Here is a 23,055-nt window from a genome sequence, read left to right on the forward strand (position 1 = left end):
ACTGTTATCACTAATAACTGTAGATCCCCCTTTTTCCAACTTTCCCGGGGTACGAGACAAAGATGTCCGTTAAGTCCTCTGTTATTTAACTTGATGTTGGAACCCTTGGCTATTGCACTTCGTGAAGCTAAAAATATTCAAGGAATTTCTATAAATGGGACTATTCATAAGATCTCCCTTTATGCGGATAATCTTCTGGTTTATGTTTCGAATCCCGAAGAATCTGTTCCTAGCTTATTGAAATTATTAAATGAATTTGGATTGTTTTCAGGATATAAATTAAACCTGCATAAAAGTGAATTATTTCCTTTAAATGATTCCGCTTCTATATATGATGACATTCCTCTAAAAGTTATGAATTAAGTATTTAGGTATTATCATCACTAAAAATTATGGAGACCTTTATAGAGCTAATTTAGTTCCCTTAGTGGATTTTATGAAGCAATTTTTTTCTAGATGGAATCCACTTACACTTTCGTTAGTAGGTCGAATTCATGCAGTTAAAATGATGATTTTACCAAAATTTTTTATATGTATTTCAAAACATTCCTATTTTTCTAACTAATAAGTTTTTTGATCAGGTTGACTCTATTATTTCATCTTTTGTTTGGAATAATAAAAGACCAAGAATTGGAAAATGTCATTTACAAAAATTAAAAAAGGATGGAGGTCTTACTTTGCCTAATTTAAGAATGTATTATTGGGCGGTTAATATACGTTATGAGTGTTCTTGGTTATATTGGACTGATAAAAAGGAACGACCACCTTGGGTTGACTTGGAATTGAAAATTGTGAAACAATTTCATTTAACTTCATTATTAGGAGCTCCTTTACCTCTACAATTAGCCAAAATTTCTATTCTAAATATAAATCCTATGATTAATCAATCATTACGAATCTGGTACAGTTTGGTAAGTTTTTTAATCTTAAAAAATTTAACCTTTTTAGTTTAATTTATTGAAACTATTTATTTAAACCTTCACTTAGTGATCGTACCTTTTCTCTTTGGAGGAATAAAGGAATTTTTTTCTTTATGGACTTGTTTCAAGAAGGTCGATTGATGTCCTTTGAGAAATTAGTAACTAAATACTCTCTCTCATATTCACATTTTTTGCAATATCTTCAGGTCAGACATTTCTTACAAGAATAGTTAAGTAATTTTCCATATATACAAGACTCTGACCTGTTAGACATTATTTTAAAAATGAACCCTTTAGTGGAAGGTTTTATTGGGAAATTTATAATTTACTATTACAACAGGATAACTACTTAAGATTAAGCAAGATTGGGAAAGAGAGCTTAATATGACCTTGATAACAGAGGATCGGTTGCGAATTTTGAAGCTGGTTAACTCTTTGATTTATGCCAGTCATTCTCTAATTCAATTTAAAATTGTACATTGTTATTATTTGACAAAGGAGAGATTGTCTAAAATATTTCCTAATGTAAATAGTGTGATAGATGCAAACTGAGATAGCTACATTGACACATATGTTTTGGTCATGTTCTGTATTGAAACAATTTTGGAAATCTATTTTTTCTACAAATTCTAAAGCTTTAAAAATCAATTTACAACCTAATAAATTGACAGTTTTGTTTGGTATAATTCCTCAACATATTCACGGTATTTCTATATCTGACCAATACGTAATTGCATTTGTCACATTATTGGCTAGAAGGGCTATTTTATTAAAATGGAAAGATGCCTCTGCTCCCACTTTGATACAATGGTTCTCTCAGGTGATGTTATGTCTTAGTTTAGAAAAAATTAGAAGTCGAACTTTTGATCCTAAATTTGACTTTGAGAAAAGGTGGGGTTCTTTTGCCCATTATTATCATTTGACTTGAGTTAATAAAGATGGTCCTTTTCTGATGCTTGTTTATATGGATTTGGTTGGCGGTTTGATGTCTTTTTTTTATGGAAGTTTGTATGGCACATAGCTCTGGGTTTATGCTCCAAATGGGGGTTTTTCCCCCTTTTTTTTAGTTATTAGGGGTTTTCTCTGTTTTAATTAGTAAGGGTTCTTTTTTTCTTTCTTTCCTTTTTTCCAAAAAAAAGCTTTAATATTTTGTTTTTTGATTATTATTGATATACTGTTCAGCCTGGTTGATAGTTTTACTCTTGTTCTACATATGGATATGTTATTTGATTATTTTGATGTATTTTTCTCTGTTGTTGATTTTCAATAATAATTAATAACAAGATTTAAAATAAAGAGAGAGACGTGCGAACTAAAAACAAAAACACTTGGAGGAAGGTTGAATTTAACAGAAACAGCCCAGCACACACACAGCCATTGAGTTAAAAAAAAGGCCATAAACAGAAGAATTCAAAGTTCATAAAGAGTGAGTACTGGGTGATAATAATCATTAAAAATACAATCAGAAATGGCTGGTGTGACGAGAATACACATAAAATTAAAATGTTTGCTGGCCTGGGTTAGCATCAGTGACATCAGCAAGTGGTCTGCCACCTGCCCTCAGGGGAAGGAGAGATAAGGAACAATGGAGCAGCGTCTGGAGATGTGTAATGAAGGGACGGGAGAGAGAGCTGTCTGGAGCGGCTCCCCCTTTGAACCCTGAACTGTTTGAAGTGGTGGACAGGCGATGCCCCAGCAGGGGGATAAAAAGGGACAGGTTCGCTAAGGCAGGACACACGCCACCCAAGGTAACGAGACCCTGGAAGCGGTACGCCTCTCACGAGTCGGTGGGAAGTACCAGACAACGGCCAGGGTGGAAAGGTACGATCAGCGGGAACCCGGTGTGTGTCCGCCCTTGCTTGGGTGCCGGGTTCACTGCAGAGGATCGACCGCATCTGGAGGAGGGGTCACAGTCGGTGACCTCAGGTGACATCACCAAGGACCTGCCCAAAAGCTGCTTGTGAGCCACATCGCCGGTCTGTGAGTGAAGCCGTGTCTGAATGATCAGTTGTTCCTGTTCTCTCTCTCTCTCCCCCCACGTTGTCCATCGCCATGGCAACGATTACTGCGAACTGAACTACTAAACTGGACTGAACTTTGAGTCACTTTGAAATTTGGTCATTTACCCCTAGACAAAGATAGAGCTTGATTGATGCTGTTATCTTAATTCTGTGCACATGTGTGTTCATCATCGCTGAACTGTTGCATTTATTATCCTTTCGATTACTGTGTTGCTTGTTTCTTTAATAAAACTTTCTTAGTTCTAGTAATCCAGACTCCAACTGAGTGATCCATTTCTGCTGGTTTGGCAACCCAGTTACGGGGTACGTAACACTGGCGACATTGGAAAGACTGATGAGATTGATTCATGTATACTGAGCTATTGGAACAATGAAATAGCCAATGAGAAGTGAGTACCGGTTTTGCTGAAGTCATGAGTTTTAAAGGCATACAATTTCTTTCAAAGTTTGGCTGCTCCGATCAAAACTGCAGAAATGAGCTTTCTTACTATTGTCAAAGTGATGCAGGAACATTTAGAACCAAAGCCATTGTTGATTGCAGGATGCTTAAGGTTTCATAACAGAATCAGAAAGAAGGGGAGTCCATTTCAGTGTCTGTAGCTGAATTGAAGAGACGGAGCATTGTCAGTTCAGTGATGGGCTGAGTGACACACTGAGAAATCATTTAGTTTGTGGAATCTTATAAGAAAATGGCCCCTAACTGAAGCACAACTTGCAATGGAACAAGCAGTGGACAGAAACCTGCCTGGCTAAACAAATTGTACTACTATTGTGGCAGGGGCTCACATACTCCAGAATAATGCAGATTTAAACGCGAAACTTGCAGAAAATGCAACAAAATAGGTCACATACAAAGAACATGCCGGGCAGTCAAAATAAATGGACTGCACAGGAAAGTGAAAGTCAAAAGTCAAGTTGCAGTTTCAAAAAGAGCACTAATCTGTATGCTGATAATGATGAGAGTGACTCAGGATTGGCTACACTTGAGATTTACAATTTGGAAACTAACAAGAGACAAGTAATGCTGCTTACATCAGAAGTGAATGGCAAACTAATTCAAATGAAATTGAACACTGGTGCAACTGTTTCATTCATTCCAAAAAATGAGTTTGAGAGGCATTTCAAGGATACTAAACCAAAGCTTGCAGATATCCAACTAAGAACTTATACTGGAGAAAAAGATAACTCCTGTGGGAATGACATTCATGACGGTGAAATACAACAACTGTTAAACCACATTGTACTTGTATGTGGTAAAATTAGAAGGACCAGCATTACGGGGATCTGATTGGCTAAGACAACTACAACTTGATTGGAGATCCATCCTCCATTTGCATGCCACATCCTCTGCAATGAAGTGAACTGAAAGTGAATTAAGAAAGGTACTGGATGATGCTACAACAGTCTCCGTGCTGTACACCATGAACTATTCGCCAGAGGAGAAACAGGTGTTGATGCCAATCTCTGTGCCTCTGGTTGGGAAGCATATTGGACCATGCTGCTGAGGGGAAGCATGCAAGTGATAAAGCAGTGGTCTAACTACAACAGTTTTTGTAGACAATGTATCTGAGAAAGCTTCTGATATGTTAATTGGGCAGTTCCTTGCAAAATGTAGTGTTTTTTTTGAAAAAGCTGGAAGAGAGTTCATTGGGCTTCAGGAAAGTTTCAAACATTCAGCTTTTGTGAGTGTAAAGAACCAGAATCTACTCTGTGTGCATTGAGGATAACACATGAACTTCAAGTGGGAGACAAAAAGCTGCTTGTAAAAGTAGTTGCGAGGACCAAAGCCCAGATGGAAGAATGAAAGGCCAAAAATAGAGGGTGTCAATGGAAATATGAAAACAGGAGATTCATCAGATGATGTTGTGGATCCAGAAACTAAAAGGACAGATCAGACCGTAAAGGAAACAAAAGAGGAATTAATAAGAGAATACCAGTGAACTAGGCGCAACTTCCCAAGATCAAGATGCACAAACTAGAAGAAAAAGGAAGGATGCGATGGAAAGAAAGTATGTGGCAAAGAAAGAGTAGATCCAGAGAGAGAAAAGTAAAAAGGGTCAGAGATGTTACAAAACATGACAGGGACCTACAGAAGTCATCTCATGAATACCAAGTCAAAACACTAAAATTCAGTCACAAATATAAATTTAAAGCATTGATTTAAATACTTTTAGGGTCATTTTTACTGAACAATTCGGACACAGTGATTTAATTTAGAATTTGACTTTACTTTGTATTGTTCAAAAGAATTGCTTTACCTGGTGTAATGATACATTGCACATCTTTGAAAATTTCTTTCAGAAAATGCATAGCCCGTGATCGTTGACGACAAGCCTATGAGGAGGAAAGAAGAAAAAGATAAAGAAATAAGGTCCTTTGTTTACTGAAGTGAAAATCTGGGTTTAATACAAAGATGCATAGAGAAGGACATATGGAATAGGTGTGGAGAGATTAACAAAAGATGCTTTCCTCACCCAACACCCACCTCATTGTCCAATCACTGAACCTCAGTTCCACCCTGAAAAAAAGTAATATATACTACAATTTAAAAAAAATTCTGTTCTATAGCTGCACTGGCAGACAGACTGGTTTCCTTTACATCATAATAAATATGCAAATATGTTTGTAAGCATCGTGTACCGTATATAAAAGGACTCAGAGGAGATCAGTAAGTTCTTGAGGCTGGCTTGTGAGTCTCGGAGGAGAAACATTCAGCTACAAGGTCAAGAAGAGGAGTGGATACAAGACCTTTAAGATAATTGACTGGGAACCTATCTGGAGTGAAGATGCTTCCCACTTGTGGACACTGTAGTCTGGGATTTCCTCAGGATATCTCCTTTTTGCCGACTACAAAACAATCCTATTGCTAAGATCCAATTCTTAACAGTCTACACCACAAACACTATGTAAAGAAATAAACATGAGTAATGGCATCAAAAAGTTCACTGCACACATCAAGACTCAAAGCTTTTTCCTCTAGTAACAGCCTGGCATAAAAAAAAACTATTTTGTTAATTCTCCTTTAACCAATTCATGGCAAATATTCTTTCCCAACATCACTTTCCCTCCCTTTGAGTAGAGTTGTTACAGTTAGAAGCCACTGAGATCATTCATAAATCTGAAAGAAATTTTGTCAGCTCTGTACTAGTATATAGAAGCACAGAAAACCTACAGCACAATACAGGCCTTTCGGCCCACAATGCTGTGCCAAACATGTACTTACTTTAGAAATTACCTCTGATTACCCATAGCCCTCTAATTTTCTAAGCTCCATGTACCTATCCAGGAGCCTCTTAAAAGACCCTATTGTATCCGCCTCCACCACTGTCACTGGCAGCTCATTCCACGCACTCACCACTCTCTGCGTAAAAAGCTTACCCCTGACATCTCCTCTGTACCTACTTCCAAGCACCTTAAAACTGTGCCCTCTTCTGCTAGCCATTTCAGCCCTGGGAAAAAGCTTCTGACTATCCACACAATCAATGCCTCTCATCATCTTATACACCTCTCTCAGGTCACCTCTCATCCTCCATCACTCCAAAGAGAAAAGACCGAGTTCACTCAACCTATTCTCATATGGCATGCTCCCCAATCTGGGCAACATCCTTGTAAATCTCCTCTGCACCCTTTCTATAATGTCCACATCCTTCCTGTAGTGAGGCGACCAGAACTGAGCACAGTACTCCAAGTGGGGTTTGACCAGGGTCCAATATAGCTGTAACATTACCTCTTAGCTCTTAAACTCAATCCCACAATTGATGAAGGCCAATGCACCGTATGCCCTTTTAACTACAGAGTCAACGTGCGTAGCTGCTTTGAGTGTCCTGTGGACTTGGACCCCAAGGTCTCTCTGATCCTCCACACTGCCAAGAGCCTTACCATTAATACTATATTCTGCCATCATATTTGACCTACCAAAATGAACCACTTCACACTTATCTGGGTTGAACTCCATCTGTCACTTCCCAGCCCAGTTTTGCATCCTATTGATGTCCCACTGTAACCTCTGACAGCCCTCAACACTATCCACGACACCCCCAACCTTTGTGTCATCAGCAAATTTACTAACCCATCCCTCCACTTCCTCATCCAAGTCGTTTATAAAAATCACGAAGAGTAGGGGTCTCAGAACAGATCCCTGAGGCACACCACTGGTCACCAACTTCCACGCAGAATATGACCCGTCTACAGCCACTCTTTGCCTTCTGTGGGCAAGCCAGTTCTGGATCCACAAAGCAATGTCCCCTTGGATCCCATGCCTCCTTACTTTCTCAATCAGCCTTCCATGGGGTACCTTATCAAATGCCTTGCTAAAATTCATATACACTACATCTACTGCTCTACCTTCAATGTGTTTAGTCACATCCTCAAAAAATTCAATCAGGCTCACAAGGCACGACCTGCCCTTGACAAAGCCATGCTGACTATTCCTAATCATATTATGCCTCTCCAAATGTTCATAAATCCAGTCTCTCAGGATCTTCTCCATCAACTTACCAACCACTGAAGTAAGACTCAATGGTCTATAATTTCCTGGGCTATCTCTACTCCCCTTCTTGAATAAGGGAACAACATATGCAACCTTCCAATCCTCCAGAACCTCTCCCATCCCCATTGATGATGCAAAGTTCATTGCCAGAGGCTCAGCAATCTCCTCCCTCACCTCCCACAGTAGCCTGGGATACATCTCATCTAGTCCCCGTGACTTATCCAACTTGATGCTTTCCAAAAGCTCTAGCCACCCTCTTTCTTAATGTCTATATGCTCAAACTTTTCAGTCCACTGCAAGTCATCCCTACAATCGCCAAGGTCCTTTTCCGTAGTGAATACTGAAGCAAAGTATTCATTAAGTACCTCCTCTATCTCCTCCGGTTCCATACACTCCTTTCCACTGTCACACTTGATTGGTCCTATTCTCTCATGTCTTATCTTCTTGCTCTTCACATACTTGTAGAATGCCTTGGGATTTTCCTTAATCCTGCTTGCGAAGGCCTTCTCATGGCCCCTTTTGGCTCTGCTACTTTCATTCTTAAGCTCCTTCCTGCTAGCCTAATAATCTTCCAGGTCTCTATCATTTTCTAGTTTTTGAACCTTTTGCAAGCTTTTGTTTTCTTCTTGACTAGATTTTCAACTGCCTCTGTACACCACAGTTCCTGTAGCCTACCATCTTTTACCTATGCAGAACACCACACAAATATCCCCTGAACATTTGCCACATTTATGCTGTACATTTCCGAGAACACCTGTTCCCAATTTGTGCTTCCAAGTTCCAGCCTGATAGCTTCATATTTCCCCATACTCCAATTAAATGCTTTCTTAACTTATCTGTTCCTATCCCCCTCCAATACAATGGTAAAGGAGATAGAATTGTGATCACTATTCTCCAAAATGCTCTCCCACTGAGACCTGACACCTGACCAGGTTCATTTCCCATACCAGATCAAGTACAGCCTCTCCTCTTGTAGGCTTATCTACACATTGTGTCAGGAAAGCTTCCTGAACACACCTAACAAACCACATCTCATTTAAACCCCTTGCTCTAGCGAGATGCAAATCAATACCGTTAAAGTCGATAAACCTTAAATTGATACCCTTAAAGTTAACCTCCAGGTTGAGTCAGTAGTGAAGAAGGCGAATGCAATGTTGGCATTCATTTCTCGAGGAATAGAGTATAGGAGCAGGGATGTGATGTTGAGGCTCTATAAGGCGCTGGTGAGACCTCACTTGGAGTACTGTTGGCAGTTTTGGTCTCCTTATTTAAGAAAGGATGTGCTGATGTTGGAGGGGGTACAGAGAAGATTCACTAGAATGATTCCGGGAATGAAAGGGTTAACATATGAGGAACATTTGTCCGCTCTTGGACTGTATTCCTTGGAGTTTAGAAGAATGAGGGGAGACCTCATAGAAACATTTCGAATCTTAAAAGGCATGGACAGAGTGGATGTGGCAAAGTTGTTTCCCATGATGGGGGAGTCTAGTACGAGAGGGCATGACTTCAGGATTGAAGGGCGCCCATTCAGAACAGAAATGCGAAGAAATTTTTTTAGTCAGAGGGTGGTGAATCTATGGAACTTGTTGCCATGGGCAGCAGTAGAGGCCAAGTCATTGGGTGTATTTAAGGCAGGGATTGATAGATATCTGAGTAGCCAGGGCATCAAAGGTTATGGTGAGAAGGCGGGGGAGTGGGACTAAATGGGAGAATGGATCAGCTCATGATAAAATGGCAGAGCAGACTCGATGGGCCGAATGGACGACTTCTGCTCCTTTGTCTTACGGCCTTAATATTGGGGAAATTAAAATCCCCCATCACAACAACCCTATTATTACTGCACTGTTCCAGAATCTGTCTCCCCATCTGCTCCTCAATGTCCCTGTTACTACTGGGTGGTCTATTAATAAAAACACCTAGTAGAGTTATTGACCCCTTCCTGTTTCTAACTTCCACCCACAGACTCAGTAGACAATCCCTCCACGATTTCCTCCTTTTCTGCAGCCGTGACATTATCTCTGATCAGCAGTGCCATGCCCCCACCTCCTTTGCCTCCCTCCCTGTCCTTTCTGAAACATCTAAAGCCTGGCACTCTAAGTAACCGTTCCTGCCCCTGAGCTGTCCAACTCTCTGTAATGGTCACAACATCATAGCTCCAAGTACTGATCCACGCTCTAAGCTCATCTGCTTTGTTCATGATACTCCTTGTATTAATATAGACACATCTCAAACCATCAGTCTGAGCGCATCCCTTCTATATCACTTGCCTATCCTCCCTCTCTCACTGTATCCAAGATTTTTCTATTTGTGAGCCAACCGTCCCTTCCTCTGTTTCTTCAGTTTAGTTCCCATCCCCCAGGAATTCTAGTTTAAACTTTCCCCAATAGCCTCAGCTAACCTCCCTGCCAGGATATTGGTCCCCACCACCAGATTCAAGTGCAACCCGTCCTTTTTGTACAGGTCATGCCTGCCCCAAAAGAGGTCCCAATGATCCAGAAATCTGAATTCCTGCCCCCACTCCAATCCCTCAGTCATACATTTTTCGTCCACCTCATTCTATTACTACACTCACTGTCGTGTGGCATAAGCAGCAATTCCCAGATTACTGCCTTTGAGGTCCTACTCCTCAGCTTCTTTCCTAACTCCCTGTAGTCTTTCAGGACCTCCTCCCTTTTCCCACCTATGTCGTTGGTACCAATATGTACCACAACCTCTGGCTTTTCACCTTCCCACTTCAGGATATCGTGGACACAATCAGAAACATCCCGGACCTTGGCACCTGGGAGGTAAACTACTATTGTGTTTCTTTCCTGCGTCCACAGAATTGCCTACCTGACCCCCTAACTATAGAGTCCCCCATCACTGCTGCCATCCTCTTCCTTTCCCTACCCTTCTAAGCCACAGGGCCAGATTCTGTGCCAGAGGCACGACCACTGTTGCTTCCCCCAGGTAGGCTGTCCCTCCTAACAGTACTCAAGCAGGAGTACTTATTGTCAAGGGGTACAGTCACAGGGGTACTCTCTAGCATCTGACTATTGCCCTTCCCTCTCCTGACTGTTACCCACTTATCTGTCTCCCAAGGCCCCGGTGTGACTACTTGCTATAGCTCCTCTCTGTCACCTCCTCACTTTCCCTGACCAGATGAAGGTCATTGAGCTGCATCTCCAGTTCCCTAACCCAGTCCCTAAGGAGCTGCAGCTTGGCGCACCTGGCGCAGATGTGGCTGTCCGGGAGTTTGGGAGTCTCCCAGACTTCTCACATCTGCCACCAGGTACAGAACACTGGCCTCACAGACATACTTCCTGTTCCTATTCTACACAAGTAACTTACTTAGCCTTGACCCGTTATCGCCAAAGCCCCATTGAGCCAAAGCCCTCCTACTCCGACGCCCGTTCTATAAAGCTGTCTTCTTTTTAACTTCTTCCTGCTGGTCTAACTTGCTGACATCGACGCGCCTTCGCAGTCATGCCTCGATCCCTATATCCCTAATCTCTTTATAACTTGGGAATGTACACCAGCAGGTAAAAGGGATTTGTTAACTTTTTGTACCAGCTACATCCACAATTGCCGAAACAAGGGAACTGTTTGGCTCCGAACAGCTCCTGGAACATCAGAGGACAGGGGGAAGAAAACATACAGGATGCAAACAAAAGACAAAATTTCCTAGTTAGTAGATGAAGATTTGTGTTTTGTTCATACCTGGATGTAGTCAGAACTTGTGAATTTCGATGCAAAAGCTAAAGCTATACGAGTATCTAGATTCTGTAAGGAAAACAGATGATGTCACTCAAGATTAAACAGTCTGGAATAAGTAATATAAATCAATCTAGTATTGCAGCTACGATGGCCACATGCATGCACAAAAATAGTAGAGTTGTAATGCCTTCCAAGTATAATGAGAAGCAAACTCTAGTCCACATTGCTGCTTCAAAATTCAGTGAGGAGTTTTAATTTTGCACTAACAGCTTCTGATGTGTCATTCAAGTCTTTTGGAAAAGATATTCAAACAGCTCCTTGCTCTAGAGGATAAAGTTTTATACTTCTGCCTGAAAAATGACCCTTTAAGCACCAAAATACTTCTACAAAAACAGACATACAGGTGTCTCCCGCTTTTTGAACGTTCGCTTTACGAAACCTCACTGTTACAAAAGACCTACATTAGTACCCCGTTTTCGCTTTCAGAAGGTGTTTTCACTGTTACGATAAAAAATCAGCGCGCGATAAAAGGCAGCGCGCGCCCCGAGCAGCCGCTCTCCCCTGGTTTTGCTTATCAAAGCTCACTGAGTTCCAGGGAGAGGAACACTCTGCCTAACACCTAGTCTCTGAAGTTACCTCAGGGTGCAAGAGCCAGTGATTTCAGCCCTCCTTATCAGCTGGGCTGGAAGTGTGGACAGCATAATTCTCTACTACTACAATAACTACCACAGATCCTACTAGCGTGTAAACAAGCCTATGTGTTCATTTTTCAAAGAAATTGATGATGTTAAATTATAACAAATATACTACAACTTATTTCGTAACACTTTCAGAGAGACAATGGACAGATAGGATACATTCTAGTCTGCCCTCCTTAGAGACAAAATCCACTTGTTTGGGCTGTGGAATGCGCTAACCAGATGAAAGAATGAGTTGGACAGTGGGAGTTGAATAATCCCAGATGAAATCTAACAGTGACAAATGCAGAGGGGTGCATATAGGAAAGGAGAATGGACAATTTGTTATATACTGTGAGAGATGGGATAATAGCCAAACATTGCACAGCTGCTATCACAGGCAAGACACTTACGCAAAAGCAGAATAAACTTATTTCCACTCTCTGTAGCAGATCATTTTCTGATAAATAGTGATGAAAATCAACTCCAGGCACCCAAGATTTGAAAAGTGATGAGCCAAAGCCACTCTAACGACTGGCCGCTCTGCTTGCACTTGAATTATTTTATTGGCCCTTTCTAACGAATCCCTCTTGCTGATTCAGCAATACTGCGGCAAAACTGTGCCATCAAAATCTCGATTAAAAAGTAGCCCTTTTCACGCACTCCTGGTGTAGATTGTGCAACTGCTATCTAACTCTTACCTATCCTGCTCACGAAGTCTTCAGAAAATCATTTGATTTATCAAATGAGTAGGCAGTAGGAGAGAGGCAGCGCACCGCACGCTTGCGTAGCCCTCCGGTGAAAATGATATCGTATCTGTTAAATAGGGGCGGTGGACAATTCTGATTTGATGGAGAATGGACGTGAAAGCACACAGGAACATCTGGAGAAATTTCTGAAACGCTTGTTCGCTGCTGTTGTTACTGCGTGGTCGGGAATCTTTCGGAGGGTAGGCCTCAAAATCCCCGGCTTTGCCTGCTGGTGGCAACCGAGGTTGAGGTCGAATCGTTCGGACAGAGATGGCGCTCAGTACTGGGTGTCGGAGAACTGATCAGAGCTCGAAGCTTTCAGATGACTCAGAGTTGGACCGTGGTCGAGTATGGCAGGCAGAGTTTTTCTTCCTTCTCCCGCCTGTGTGAGATGTGGGACATTTGAGAGACTTTGAACTTTTACTGTGCTCATGGACTTCTTCATCAAGTTATGGTATTGTTGCACTGTTGTAACTATATGTTATAATTATGTGGTTTTGTCAGTTTTTTCAGTCTTGGTCTGTCCTGTGTTTTGTGATATCACATCGGAGGAAATATTGTATCATTTCTTAATGCATGCATTACTAAATGACAATAAAAGAGGACTACCTGTCTTCATAATCTAAAAATATTATTTTCTCCTCATAAAACCATCTTCATTCTTCATATTATGTTATTGTTTCCACAGTGCCCACATTCCATTCTCTTAAAGGCAGGGCTAGCAATTGCCAGCAACAAACAGGAGGCTAACCGCTCTACAACCCCATAGTTTTCTCTCTGCAGCTGTTCTTACACAGCAGTGCTACATGTGTTAGTGTCTGGTACCCTGGGACAGACCTGGAACCAGAGGATTTCAAAAAGAGCATCATTAATGCATACACAATCTCTGGATATACTCCATCTGAAAATCTGGGATGCAGAACATCACATGCAGGAGGTTTTTCTCATCTCAGTCCTTTTAAAGTATCACTTAGTAGAAAATGGCAAAAATATAATCATTCTGAACTACACCTAACTGAACTGCTGATAGTTAATTATTTCAACTAACTAAATGGAAAATTTTCTTTCCATTTTCAAAACACGAATGGTGCTCAGCTGATACAAATAAGCAGAAGTAAATAACTTGCACACTAATTTTGCTTTGTACAGGATTACAGCCAGCTACAACAAGGACTTGAACAGCTGCCTACAGACCACAGAGGGATTCAAAGACATCCAAGGAGTGCAAAAAAATAGTTACTTTGAAGCACAGTTAATCAGTACCGGGAATTAGGTAATGAAGGGCAATCTTTCCACCATACAAAAGCATTCAGGTTAGTGTTTTTAATTAAAAACAATTCCTTACCATTTTGTCGTATTGATTATTAAAATCCATGTTCAAAAACTCTCGAATCTCACTCAAAATACAGATAAGGTGTGCAGTCTGTACTTCCTCCAACTCTGGAATGTGCAAGTCTACTACTGTTGCACCCAAACTTATTAAGTGCTGTACCGCTGCATTAAAGTGAGACAAAATTAACTACGACTTAGAAAGTACATGAATAATTTGTGTGCATTTTCTTGTTTATAGATATATTTTCAGATTTTCATATTTGATTATGGAGACCACATGTTATGAGGCCTCCTACTCTGACCAAAGTTATGAGGGCTGATTTTAGTGATAAAAGGTAACACAATGTCTCCAATTCCCTCCCCTTTGCAGATGCAATATTTCAGCAAGACACCCTTCTGCAAATCCGGTGATATCTCAAACATCACAATTTCAGATCCGACAGCTAATTTTTAAAATGTTGAAGCAATAACTATTTACACACCTGGTCAATCTTCATTCTCCTTTTCAAATCTGATCATTTTATTTTCTGTCAAGGTACATGCATTCACAGAGAGGAAATGATACATTTTTCACCCATACTTCTAATGGTATGAATCAGCATGGGGGAAGAGATGTAATTCACAAAGACAGTACTTTCCCTTTCTCTTGCTAGGCTGTCACAGGTCAAGGATGAAACACCACCCATATAGAATACCATTGGTCAAGATGACCTCATCACTACCAGCATGCTGAAATGGAATTCCACAAACACGATCTTCCCCAAGGCTCCTGTTTCCTCCAACATCCCAAAGACACAGGGATTGGTAGGTTAACTGGCCATTGTAAGTTCCTTAAGTGAGGGTAATGGTAGAATCTGGAGGGAGCTGAAGGGAATGTGGTGGGTGCTGGTAAACAGAATACAGAAAAACTGAGTAGGGGAAATGGGAGCTGGTATTGACGAAGGTTGAAGTGGGCTCCTATATCACAAGGAGTTAGGGAAATACAAGTTTATCTGGGTGCAGCTTGGATTACACTGAACTGGCCTCTGGAGCATCTTAGTGGATAATTTTTTTCACTCAAATGTCCATCCTATACAGTCTTGCCTACCAAAATTTAAATCAGGAAATTACACAGGCACAGGTGATTTATGTCCAGTAAACCCAACAAATGCTGAACTTGTGGACTCTGTTTATAATCCAGTAATAATCTGCACTCAGAGATGAGGACACGCACATAGCATGTTTTCTTTAAACTGATGAACTTTGAAATCCCAAATTTACCCTTTGATCACATCTCAACTTGAAATCCAGATGAAACACATCTTAGTGTCTAAATGCATGCTGTGAAATCCTCCCAGTTAAATTACAAGGCGTGAATCATAGGCCAACGTCAACAAGGACCCATGTAATAGCTGGCCAGTCTTCAGAGAGGAGGCTTAGGATGTAATGCCAATTTTTCTCTTTCTTCTTGCCCACCCATATAAAGACAGAGATACAGCTTAATTACATCAAATAATATTCTTCCAATTTATGCGAGTCCAGTTTTGGAGGTAGAGACTGTCCAGATGACTCTCCATTCCATTATATATCGCAACAAATTTTAAAGTTTTAACATATCCATACCTCTCTGGCAAACATTTAAAACATCAGATTCACAGTCCTGTTAAAAGAGAAGAGAAATTTCAGACCATAGTGGAATTTTAAAATAGAATATAATACAAACATTGCAAAATGGGAATCAAGACACAGAGGCTGCAGAGAAGGTTGTGGTGTGCATCTGGCTGAGTTAGGAAAGTGGCAAACTGAGACTTAGCCGGAACTACTGGATTCGTACCTTCTCTTTGGGAGCCATTTTAAAAAGGTAGGAGACACTTACTGGGCACATCCTAATTGTGTCATATAGAAAGCACCTCCAGCATATTCCATAACTTTACCCTGATTAATATCTAGTAGGCTATACAGACTCTAAAACAATGAAATTAGATACACATTTCATCCTATACTTCCAAAAAAAAATCAACTGCAGCGCTGAAAGCTCACTAATTCCAGAGAATTGTCAATTAATTCCCTCTATGGTCCATTGAAATTGTAAATACTGTTAGGACAATTTTCTTCAGGTACTTCCAGGGAATAGTTCCAATCGTTCTTACTTCAATTGAGTTAAGTGACTGTGTTGGATTTAAGATTTCTTTCTACAGAAGGCAGCTTACCCTCGGCTTCACCCCAAGTACCTGAGTACCTCACCAGATAAGCGGCTCACACACCAGACTCAAATGAAAAGCAGCCAAAAAAATAAAAGCAAGGATGAATATGGTGTGGAAACCTGCCAGGAAGCAGGTCTAGAACATTCCACACTGCAGTAGCTCTTGTACACTCTACTGCTTGCCTCTCAGTCTTGCAACAGCCATGCCACATGCCATGTCTTGGACATTGAAAGAGCTTTAACTCCTCTCCAACTGAGCAGTATAATTGCCAGCCACACACCCCCCCCCCCACCTTTTGCCCAGATTCCAATGTCATCCCCAAGGTATAGAGTCCTGAGCAACAGCCTCCCCATTCATGGAGAACCTCCACAAAACTGTTATAAGTGATGCCACTCTACGCATTTTTTGTACCTGACAATACATTCCCACACAAATTTATTCCACTACAGTAGGTGAAGATGCACTTTACCGTGAAGAACTTCCAATCTATTCCAAATCTTATATTCTGTAGATCAGGATGTGCAATATCATCAAAATTCAATGGCGGCTGGTTCAGACCTGAAAGAACAACATGACAGCAGTCCACAATGGATCCAGTCTGAAACCAATCCCCATAAAGAAAAACGGTTTTTACACCAAGAAAAAAAAAGATGAAACCAGTGACCAAATGGTCACAGCAAAATCACGGCAGACAACTTGGCCCATTTTCCTGCAGTGGCTCTTTGAAAGAGGAATTCCAATTTCTTCAAACCTACTTTTCATCTTTAATCCTATACACTGCTGAAAATAAATTATGTTATTAAACTCTTTTTAATAATTTGTCACTTCTAGAGACTGCATTTCAGATTTCAAAACATTATGGGAAAAGGATAATCTCATCTCCCATTTTGATCTTTTCTTTAAATCTAAGGTTATTCAGAAATAAACTTTCACCACTATGAAAACCACAAAACCTCAAACTTTCTCTATTGCAAAAGGAATCAAAATCTTATATTTTCTAACCACTCCGGACAGAAGATGCCTTTCCCATTTGCCATCTTGATAATTATCCCTAGTAACATTTCTGAAATCTTTATGTCTTCCCCAAAGAGCACTGTCAAAATTTTCCTCCAGTTGATGCCCAACCACTGGAAAATAAAACTGGAGAAACAAGATCTCTTTATTTTTAAAATCCCTCCCTAACAAACCTTGATTTGTTTTTGGAACCACTTTTCTGCATTTTTTCAGAATCCATAACTACAGGTCTTCCCCAGTTTATGAATGCCTGGTTTATGGAGACGTGGTATTTACAAATGACTATTAAGGAGACCAGAGGGATAAAATCGGTATCTGCTGTGGTGCGGCAGCCATCTTCTACCACATGGGAATGGAGTATTTCTATATTTCTTCTCTCTCTACTGCTGTGCCCACTCTCCAACCCCAGCTGGGTCAACCCAAGCAGAGAGTTGGGAGCACTCAGTCCCAGAGTGAGCAGGCTTACTCATAGGTTCAAGAGGCCTGCTGGCTGCTGCATTCATTTTACCCTCCATCTTCACAAGCCTTTCAGGGCCTGCTAGAGTGAAGTATCCCCACAGCCTGGTGCAGCCACCACCATACTTCATAGTAAGGATGGTGTGCTTTCGATGATGCGTGGTGTTTGGCTTACGCCAAACATACTACCATTTAGTCTGATGGCCAAAAAGTTCAATTTTGGTTTCATCAGACCATAGACCCCTTTTCCAGCTGACTTCACTGTCTTCTACGTGCTTTTTGGCAAACTCTGAGATATCATTTGAGATTTTTTTTTAAAAAGTTGCTTTCTCTTTGCCGCTCTCCCATAAAGCTATGACTGGTGAAGCAGCTGGGCAACAGTTACTGTATGCACAGTCTCTCCCATCTCAGCCACTGAAGCTTGTAACTCTTCCAGAGTTGTCATAGGTCTCTTGGTGGTCTCCCTCACTAGTCCCCACTTGTGCGGTCACTCAAGAGGACGGCCTGCTCTAGGCAAATTTACAGCTGTACCATATTCTTTCCATTTCTTGAAGATCGAATTTACTGTACTCCAAGGGATATTCAGTGACTTGGAAAATTTCTTGTATCCATCTCCTGACTTGTGCTTTTCAATAACCTTTTTGTGGAGTTGCTTGGAGTGTTGTTTTGTCTTGTCTTCATGATGTAATTTTTGCCAGGATAATGACTCACCAGCAGGTGTACTTTTACTACAATCAATTGAATCACCTTGACTGCACATGGTAATCTCCATTTAACTAATTATGTGTCTCCTAAAACCAATTGGCTGCACCAGTGATGACTTGGTGTGTCATATTAAGGGGGGGGGGGGCTCTGAATACTTTTGTAATCAATTAGTTTGTGTTTTATATTCGTAATTAATTTAGATCACTTTACAGAGATCTGTTTTTTCTTTGACAAGAAAGAGTCTTTTTCCTTTGATCAGTATCGAAAAAGCCAAATTAAATCCACTGTGATTCAATGTTTTAAAAATAAAATATAAAAATTCCAAAGGGGGTGGGTGAATACTTTTTATAGGCAATGTAAGTTTATTCAAGAGATAGACTGAGGAACAAACCAGACTATGTTACCACGGGTGTCGTGCATTAAGACAGGATTAATTAACAATCTCATAGAGAAGGAACCTCAGGAGAGCATGATCACAGCATGGAAGAATTTCATATTCAGTTCGAGTGAGATAAATATCAGTCCAAAGCCAATGTTTTAAACTTAAATAAAGGCAATTAGACTGAAATAATAATATGTTGGCTCGTTGCTCTCAGAATACAGATTAAAGGCGGCTTTAATCTGTAATTTAACAGCAGGAAATATTTGTGGAGATGCTTCATACAACTCAGCAAACGTAGAACCCAATGTAAAACAGAATACTCTGCTAGAGGGATGCAATCTCTGGCTAACCAAGGATGGTCAAAAAAAATCCAAAAGGCACAGAATTTTGCAAAGATTCGTGGGAGGTCAGAAGACTGGGAAATGTTTAGTCAACATTTAATACTTTCTAAACTAGGAAGAAGTGATGACAGCAAACTACCATTGGCAAGATTGGACTCCACTATTAACAATATTGAAAAAACTAAAGAGTCAATATTGTTTTATGAAAGGGATATCATGTTGGAACATCTTGCAAGAGTTCTTTGAAGATGTAACAACAAACTGGGTGGATAAAGGGAACCAATAAATAGAGTATGTTTGGAACTCTAGAGGACTTTAGATAAGGTGTCACATAAAAGGTGACTGTCACACAACAGCACAAGAGACAGAAATTATTATATTGTCCTGGATATAGAAATGGTAATTACCAGAAAACAGGATGAGGATAAATGAATTATTTTCAGTTGGCAAGCAACAATTGGTGGTGGGGGTGGGGGGGGGGTGAGACTACACATGTGCTACAATGAATTTTGGGAGGGGTCCTAGTACATAAAAAACAAAGATTAGCATATGTACAGCAAGAAGTCAGGAAGAATAATAGAACATTAGCATTTATTCCAAGAGTAATAGAGTAGAAGTAGAGACATTGTCAAACACCTTTGTAAAACCTGGTGTGATTCCAGGTTTGGTTTTAATATCAGCACATCACACAAACCAATCTTCCGTCCGTGGACTCACTTTACACCGCACGCTGTCGGAGCAGTGCTGCCAGGATAATCAAGGACATGACCCACCCAACGAACACACTATTCGTCCCTCTTCCCTCCGGGAGAAGGTTCAAGAGTTTGAAGACTCATACAGCCAGATTTGGGAACAGCTTCTTTCCAACTGTGATAAGACTGCTGAACGGATCCTGACCCGGATCTGGGCTGTACCCTCCAAATATCCAGACCTGCCTCTCGGTTTTTTTGCACTACCTTACTTCCCATTTTTCTATTTTCTATTTATGATTTATAATTTAAGTTTTTAATATTTACTAATTTTAACTATTTTTAATATTTTTAATATTTAATATTTGTAATCCAGGGAGTGTGAAGCGCAGAATCAAATATTGCTGTGAAGATCGTACGTTCTAGTATCAATTGTTTGGCGATAATGAAGTATAAAGTATAAAGTAATAGCTAAGAAAGGATTTACTTGCATTAGAGGCAATAAAGAGAAATTTCATTAGACTTAAAGTTTCTTCATCTATCAATTCCTTTAATAGGTTGGGCCTACACTCATTAGAAGAATGAGAGGTGAACATACCAGTAGGGAGCCACGGTGACTGGGTCTCTGGCCAACAGCAGTGGGATGAAGAGGACTGCAGTGGTGATTGGAGATTTCATAGTCAGAGGAACAGAGACACTATTGTGTGGGCTCTATAGAGACACCCCGATGATATGTTGCCTCCCAGGTGTTAGGGTCAGAGGTCTCGGATCGGGTCCATGGCATTCTAAAGCGGGAGGGTGAGCAGCCAGAGGTCTAGGTATATATTGGCACCATTGACACAAGTAAAAGATGTGAGGAGGTCTGAAGAGAGGTTTTAAGGAGCTAGGTAGAAAGCTGAGAAACAGGACCTCCATGGTAGTAATCTCTGGATTGTTGTCCATGCCACATGCCAGTGAGGGTAAGATTAGGATAACTGGCAGGTGAATGTGTGGCTGAGGAACTCGTGCACAGGGCAGGGATTCAAATTTATGGATCATTGGGATCTCTTCCGGGGGAGGTGTGACCTGTACAAAAGTGAAGGGTTGCACCTGAACCCAAAGGGGACCAATGTCCTTGTGGGTGGGTTTGCTCGAGAGGGTTTAAACTAATTTGGCAGGGAGAGGGGGTAGTTGGTTTACAAACAGAGGCACTGTGTAGTGAGACTCCTAGCAAGAAGAGGCTGATGATAGGGCAAAATTGCAGACAACAGGATGAGCTGCAATTTTAAAGGCAAACAAAAAAAAATGAAAAACGTGAATACAGAACTGAAGGTGTTATATTTGAATGTGCGCAGTATACGGAATAAGGTAGATGAATTTGTAGCACAGTTACAGATGGGCATATATGACGTTGTGGGCATCAGTGAATTATGGAAAATGCAATGTTAGCATTCATTTGAAGAGGACTAGAATATAAAAGCAAGGATGTAATGTTGAGGCTTTACAAAGCACTGATGAGGCCTCACTTGGAATATTGTGAGCAGTTTTGGGACCCTTACCTTAGAAAGGATGTGCTGAAACTGAAGAGGGTTCAAAGGAGGTTCATGAAATGATTCAGGATTGAATGACTTGTCACATGTAGAGCGTTTGATGACTTTGGGTCTGTACTTACTGGAATTCAGAAGAATGGGGGTGACTTCATTGAAACCTACCAAATGTTGAAAGGCCTCTGTAGAATGGAGAGGATTTTTCCTATGGTGGAGAAGTCTAAGACCAGAGGACACAGCCTCAGAATAGGGAAGCATCCTTCTAGGATGGAGATGAGGAGAAATTTCTTTAGCCAGAGAGTGCTGAATCTGTGGAATGCTGTGGAACTCCACAGGAGGCTGTGCAGGTCAAGTCTTTAAGGTAGGGGTTGATAGATTCTTGATTAGACAGACCATGAAGGGTTATGGGGAGAAGGGAGGAGATTGGAGCTGAGACAGAAAATGGATCAGCCATGATGAAATGGTGGAGCACTTGAAGGGCCAAATGGCCTAATTCCTACTCCTATATTATAGGTCTTATATTGAAACATAATAAAATCTGAGGAGGATTAACAGGATGAATGCTGAGAGAATGTTTCTTGTTGTGGGGCATCTAGAACCAAGGGGCATACTTTCGATTAATTGTTCACCCAGAGAAGAAAAGCCTTCTGATCTCCAAGAGGCTGCTAAATCTTTGGAATTGCACACCACAGTGCAGAATTATTGAGTACATGATCCACACAGATTTAAACTGCAAAGGATATGAGATGAGAGTGGGACAGTGGTGCTGAAGCCCAGACTGGGTCAGCCACATAATGGCTCAGCAAGCTCAAGGAGCTGCTTAATATGTTTTTACAATCATATGTTCGAATATGAAAAGGTGCAACGCCTACAGTCCTACTATCGAGATTTTCAGCCTCAGTCCAATGAACTTTTATGCGTTTTCCTTTTTTTTAAAAAAAAAAGGAAATGTTGACGTACCATTTCTGATATAGGCTGATTTCTGCGCAATGTGGAAGATGGCCATGAGGCTGCACTCCCAGATTTAAAATAGTCACTTCTATTGGAACTACGCCGGTAATAATTTTCTCAGACACTAAGTGCATTTACTTTGATGCTCTAAATTTCAAACAATGATTTTCAGAAGTATTATGTACAAATAAGTTAGAACACTTACTGTATGAGTAATTAGGGTCTGGGCCAGCCAGAATTGTATAGACCATGGCGACATCTTTTACAGAGGTACAAAACGGTCCTGGAAATACACATTATTCAGAATTTCAGCTTTGAACAACAGAATTAACAGTTTTTTCATTACTACTTTAGAAACAAAGGAGAAAACTAGATTAAGTAGGGAATTGAAGAGGATATTGAATTCTTTGAGCAAACTGGCTGAGAAATTTATTGCCACCAGGGGGAAGCACAGTGTGAACTTGCCACACTGAATGAATTAAGTTCAATCATACCTATACAAGGCATTGAATACAAGTGAATTGCCCATATATCCTCCCTGCACGGAGCTTCGATCTGCATTGGGAGTTAGTTGAGTCCTGGTGAAACCAGGGAGAATCATCATTGGATGGGGTCAGGCCAACTGATTTGGGGGAGGGGGGGTAGGATCAGTGTCTCAGCCCATGGCCATGACCTGCTCAGAGTACGATTATTAAAAATATCATTCTGAGTATGTTTAATGAACAGGTGTATCCTACGATAAAGTGAACCAAAGTCCTGAGAACCGAGTGCAGACAATTACATCACTTCACATGTGTCTGATAACACAAGGGTGTTTCGAGGCCAGAGGTGCCCAGCTAAATTTCCAGTATGCTGCTTCAACTCTTTGCAATCAAACACACAAGTGTGGCACACAAAAATTACTATGTCATTATTTCCTTTTGT

The 23,055-nt window shown here is 40.8% G+C and overlaps 1 protein-coding gene across 2 annotated transcripts in view; it reads right to left on the minus strand.

Annotated features, from left to right (window-relative positions):
- The window catches only part of LOC134347969 (uncharacterized), a 121,859-nt gene that overhangs the window by 15,085 nt on the left and 83,719 nt on the right, over positions 1-23,055 (minus strand). For both annotated transcript variants that reach the window (XM_063050657.1, XM_063050656.1), the window contains exons 12-17: positions 22,337-22,414; positions 16,537-16,625; positions 15,487-15,523; positions 13,898-14,046; positions 11,130-11,192; positions 5,200-5,275 (exon numbers count right to left, since the gene is read on the minus strand). In XM_063050657.1, the coding sequence (XP_062906727.1) occupies positions 5,200-5,275; positions 11,130-11,192; positions 13,898-14,046; positions 15,487-15,523; positions 16,537-16,625; positions 22,337-22,414 (492 nt within the window). The remainder of the gene's footprint in view (positions 1-5,199; positions 5,276-11,129; positions 11,193-13,897; positions 14,047-15,486; positions 15,524-16,536; positions 16,626-22,336; positions 22,415-23,055) is intronic.

The sequence above is a fragment of the Mobula hypostoma genome, chromosome 6 (assembly GCF_963921235.1).
Source record: "Mobula hypostoma chromosome 6, sMobHyp1.1, whole genome shotgun sequence".
Classification (NCBI taxonomy): Eukaryota; Metazoa; Chordata; class Chondrichthyes; order Myliobatiformes; family Myliobatidae; genus Mobula; species Mobula hypostoma.